At 34.9% G+C, this 4,798-nt stretch overlaps 1 protein-coding gene across 1 annotated transcript; it reads right to left on the reverse strand.

Annotated features, from left to right (window-relative positions):
• Window positions 1–1,070: 1,070 nt before the first annotated feature.
• Window positions 1,071–2,852, reverse strand: LOC149205954 (uncharacterized). The gene is made up of 4 exons (XM_089393599.1): window positions 2,373–2,852; window positions 2,041–2,277; window positions 1,730–1,937; window positions 1,071–1,634 (listed from the first exon to the last, which is right to left on the reverse strand). The coding sequence occupies exons 1-4, from the start codon at window positions 2,637–2,639 to the stop codon at window positions 1,393–1,395; spliced, it is 954 nt and encodes a 317-aa protein (XP_089249725.1). The 5' UTR covers window positions 2,640–2,852; the 3' UTR covers window positions 1,071–1,392.
• Window positions 2,853–4,798: the final 1,946 nt, after the last annotated feature.

The raw sequence follows: 4,798 nt of genomic DNA on the forward strand, positions 1-4,798 counted from the left end.
AATGCAAACACTATTTAGATATGATTAATGTAATTTCGAAATCAATGTCTCTTCATTTCCTATTAAAGGTATCGGACAACTTTTATCCACAACAGGGGTAAAGCTACATTCTAGATTCCGGGAGTTTCTTGTATAATTGAATTGGTTCATTTGGAAATAATGGAAGAAGAAAATTGAAACATATATATAAATCTTTCAAATCGCTCGATGATATGGAAATGAAACTAAATGTCTATTTAAATATTTAGATATGTAAATGAAATTGAAAATTTATTTAAATATCTAGATGATGAATTAGAAATTATTTAGATATTTAAATAAAGGTCTTGGTACCAATATAAGAGCTGAAATTATGATAATTTGGGGTTGCTCTGGTTTGTTAAAAAGAAACATCTGAATATCATCAACACTTATGGAGATTCTAAAGCTCTTACAGAAGAAATACAAGGACACTCTGCATTTGACCCACCTCTATTAACTGGATGGATCAACGGGATTAAACATGTGCTCGTCTCTCTCTTCCTACTCCATGACACATGTATACAGAGGGGACAACAAAGATGTGGACAGACTGTCTAATGCAGATCTACAAAGACGATATGGTATCATGCATTACAAACTAATGATAAATCATCTCATTAGAGAGGAGGGCGAGATCAGCTTGCCATAAAGATGGATCCTGTTTTACTAGTTTTCTTATCTTTAACAAACATTCTGATGGGATGACAAATGCCACAGTTGTTTGCTCTGTTTTTGCATTTTTTGGATTTGTGTATATTCAAATATACAAGCATGTGCACATCTTATTGCCTGCTTGGCCAGTCAGTCTTCACATGTATGGGACTTTTAATTATATATATAAAAGCCAGCAATTTTTCCTTCTGAAAAATCTAAATAATGTTATAGAAGAAAAATATTCTTTTAAAATCAAATCTTATTCACTTATTTATTTAAAAATCAAAATTCCTGCGGATGCCAATATAAATCACCCCTACAACATAATAAACAAATTCGGAGCAAACCTAAAAACCACCCTTACAACATAATTATAAACCACCCGTACAGCATAATTAAACTAATTCGGAGCTAACCATTCAAACAGGGAACAGGAGAAAACCAGTAATCTGAATCTATTCTAATCTAATTCCACATACTTTGTATGGACAGGACATACCTCGTCGAGAGGAAATCACTAGTCATCTGTATCTTTAATGAAAGTTATCCACTCAAAACCATATCATAACTTACCCTTTACTACTTTCTCTTTGGTTTCCATGCTCTCCAGAGTTCTATAAAAAGCGTTTACATTCACTTGAAATCTACACAGAGTGCCTAATATGTTCCAAAAGCAAAAATATTAGTACCTTAGACATATACTCGTGAAGGAATTGCTCAGTAGGAATAGCCAGAATGACCCACTGACACTAATTCGCCCAGATGCAATGCACCACCTCTGGACAGTGGGATATCCCTTCTCTCCTGTACAGATTTTGATATGGCTAAATATACAGATACCCTACCTCCTTCACTTGGCAATGGCAAGACTCTATTAAGTCGCCTTGAGTTGTTAAACAAGTACTCAACAGAATCACCTTCTGTACTAAACCCTTTCTCTGCTATGCTGTAAAGATGATCTGCAATTAACACCAGAGAAATTCAATAACAAATTGGACATCTGGTCATATGCCAACATATTGCAGGAATCATGATAGTATTCAATCCTCCTTACCTACAAACAGGGGATCATCCTCTGCCATCTTGCAAAGTTGGGTAAGAAAAGGACCATACATGGAGGGGTTGTCCACTCGGCCTATGACATATGATTGAAAAGGACAGACCTTCCACACCAACTCAGAGTCTCTGCTCTGCATCTTATGCCTTACCACATTCTTTATAAAGTCCTTGCTACTAAGTTTCTCTAGCAGCAACTCCAGAGTCTGTAACTCCAAAGTTTTTTATGTTACTTAGCCCAAATAATTAAAACAAAAAATGAATTCAAGCTTTCTGAATCATAAAGTTTCATAATCTATGAATGCACACCTTTTTGCTGAGGGAATTGATGCGATCCGATTGGGCAGCTGCAGCCCTGGGAAGCTTTAGAACCAAATTGCACTCATCCTCTAGGAGGCATTGAGAAGTCAATTTCTCAAGGTCTACAGTGATAGAAGGAACCATCTTGACAATCTTATCAGAGTCCCTTCTCTGGTTAATCACTTCAACTTTGACAGGACGAGAGAATGTGACTAATTCATCTTCTTCATCAGACTCTACATCTTCCTGTTTCAAGAAACAAAGATATTGTTCTAAGAACACACTCTTAAAAATCCCACAGAAACCATTACCCAAAAGAGCTGAAGGGTATATATACTCACCTGATCATCAGTAGGGCCAGAATTGATGATTTTGATATCTCTGGAGAAGCCAGTGTTTACATTGGTTTGCTTCATGGCCACCAGGTCTATGGCATAAAGCTTTCCTGAAGGGTACTTGGCAGATTTAACAGAGCCCAACGTAATATTTGAGTCCCCATTCTTCTTTGCTCTCAGAATTTTTCTTGCATCCTCTGGAGAATATAGAACCCACTTGGTCTCATCTTTCCACCAAACACCCTTCTCAGTTGGATCGGCGATTTTGCACATATTGCTTCTCAAGCAGCAACAATTCCGGCAGAAATTATGCTGTGCACAGCAAAACTTTGACGGTGTGAAAAACAAATATCAGCAACAGGCCTGGCAGAAACTATGCAGTGAAAGCAAATTTGAGAGGCTAGAGCTTCGAACAAGTAAATATGGGCAAACATAGGATACCAATCTTCATAGCCAAACAACCTGTCACTAGATTGATGAGACGGTTCATTGGGAATCCGATCTATTTCTCTGTTCAAAATCATACGGACTAATTTAGTTTTGCAAATCAAAGATTGTGAAATAAAGTTTGATAAATTGATACCCTCTCCACATAAATGCATGGCTTTTTAAAATTTTCCACAGGATTAATTTGGTGTCTTTTTAAAGTTGAAATTGAAATTAATACATGATGGTTTTTTTAACAGTTTCCTATGTAATGAGTTGTATCACACTGGTTTAAGGACGATGCTTGGTGTTTTTTTAAGGTTGAAATTGACATTAATACATGATGGTTTTTTTAACAGTTTCCTATGTAATGAGTTGTATCGCACTGGTTTGAGTAAAGGACGATGCTGAAGAGAAGACTTCACTGTGAAGTACGTAGATCGGTAGGGAAATTCTTATTTCCGCCCCCAATTCTTTAATTAATGCTCCCTGACATGCGGGGCATTAAGGAAGTATAATGCGGGCTGTTTTTTTTTCACCTCCAGTTTTTTCAACTCGCGTTATATTTCTCTAATGCCCCGCATGTCAGGGGGCATTAATTAAAAAATTGTGACGGAAATAGGAATCCCCGATCGGTAGAGCCTTGTCGTACATATTATTATTAGTCACTGTCATGGAGGCAATGTATGTCAAATCTGTAATAAAAATTTTAAATATATATGTCAATATAATGAACAATTATTCTTCAAATCTGTCGTCATGGAGGGCTTATATCTGAAATCTGGAAGATATAGGTGATAGGTTATTGTTCGAATAATTTTATAATGTTTTATTATAGTAAGTAACATACCCCTGAAGCAGTGGAGAAGGAACGCCGAATTGCGTAAGTTGTTTTTATTTAAGAATTTGATGTGGGTCTTTCAAATAGACATATGATCATAAAGGAACATTATACATATGGTTTATTTTATGAAAAATAATTTTCCAGGAGAATAATTATTCTTTGATTGTTATTTAATTATTTAACAATGTATGATCAATTTTAAAAAAAATTGAGCATCTTTCACTAAGTTTCCATTTAATTTTTCTACATTTTAGTAGTTTGAGGAGGTGGAGCAATGGATTGTTGGATTAGGAATAAATAGGTAGTGATGATACTTTGTGATGAACATAAATGAATACTTGTGTTTACCATATATATGATGTCTATGTTTTTTCCATATGGGTCTACCATGTGAAGTCCATGTCACCTCATAGTCCACATTATATACATGTGTGGGCTAGAAGGCACCTATCTACTTCACTTTTCATTAGTTTGGGAAAATGAATTACTCCATCTATATGTATAATTGATAGATTTGAAATATAGAATGTGAACTCTTGATCATCTTTCACATCAATATTAACCTTGCTTGGTTATGTGGACAATTACTATGCTACTTAACCTATAACATAGGCAAGAAAACTTGGGCAAGGTCAAGTTTAAACTTGTTATAATATTGAACGAGATGATACATCAAGAGGGTTTGAATCCTAAAACAACTTGAAACGTGTTAGAAAATGCATGAAATAACCAAAACCATAAGAAACAAGACATATCTATATGAAATGTGAAATATTGAGGAGGGAATTAATAACACAAAGCAAGACAATGTTGATAAATGCCTTAAATTTACCATTTATGATGGACAAGAAAGTAATTTTTTGTGTGTAACCCTTCTTCGAAGACTTGAGCGAACATATAAAGATAGACTACTATTCGATATTCCTCATTTCTTCTATTATCTTTGATATTTTAGTGTAGAAATTCTGCAAATTCTCTACAAATCTACCTCTAAGACCATGTAGAAAATCTCACTGTAAATTAACCCGATAATGCAATATACCAAAGCAAAATACTATAATCTAGTTCTACTATCAATTTGCTTTGCGGAACACATATAACCAGAAGAAGAAGAATCAATGCACATGAAATACAAAAAATACTCAGGGGAAAGCCTCAGCTA

The sequence above is a fragment of the Pinus tabuliformis genome, chromosome 1_2 (assembly GCF_031772625.1).
Source record: "Pinus tabuliformis cultivar Carrire ecotype Pingquan chromosome 1_2, CPIR1, whole genome shotgun sequence".
NCBI classification, from domain to species: domain Eukaryota; kingdom Viridiplantae; phylum Streptophyta; class Pinopsida; order Pinales; family Pinaceae; genus Pinus; species Pinus tabuliformis.

Bases quoted from the DNA above. Each gene is read 5' to 3' on its own strand.
- LOC149205954 (XM_089393599.1), bottom strand. From the start codon at position 2,639: ATGTGCAAAATCGCCGATCCAACTGAGAAGGGTGTTTGGTGGAAAGAT. The intron at 1,938-2,040 runs GTGTGCATTCAT...TTGGAGTTACAG, and splicing joins TCAATTCCCTCAGCAAAAAG to ACTCTGGAGTTGCTGCTAGA. The intron at 1,635-1,729 runs GTAAGGAGGATT...TGTTAATTGCAG, and splicing joins GGATGATCCCCTGTTTGTAG to ATCATCTTTACAGCATAGCA.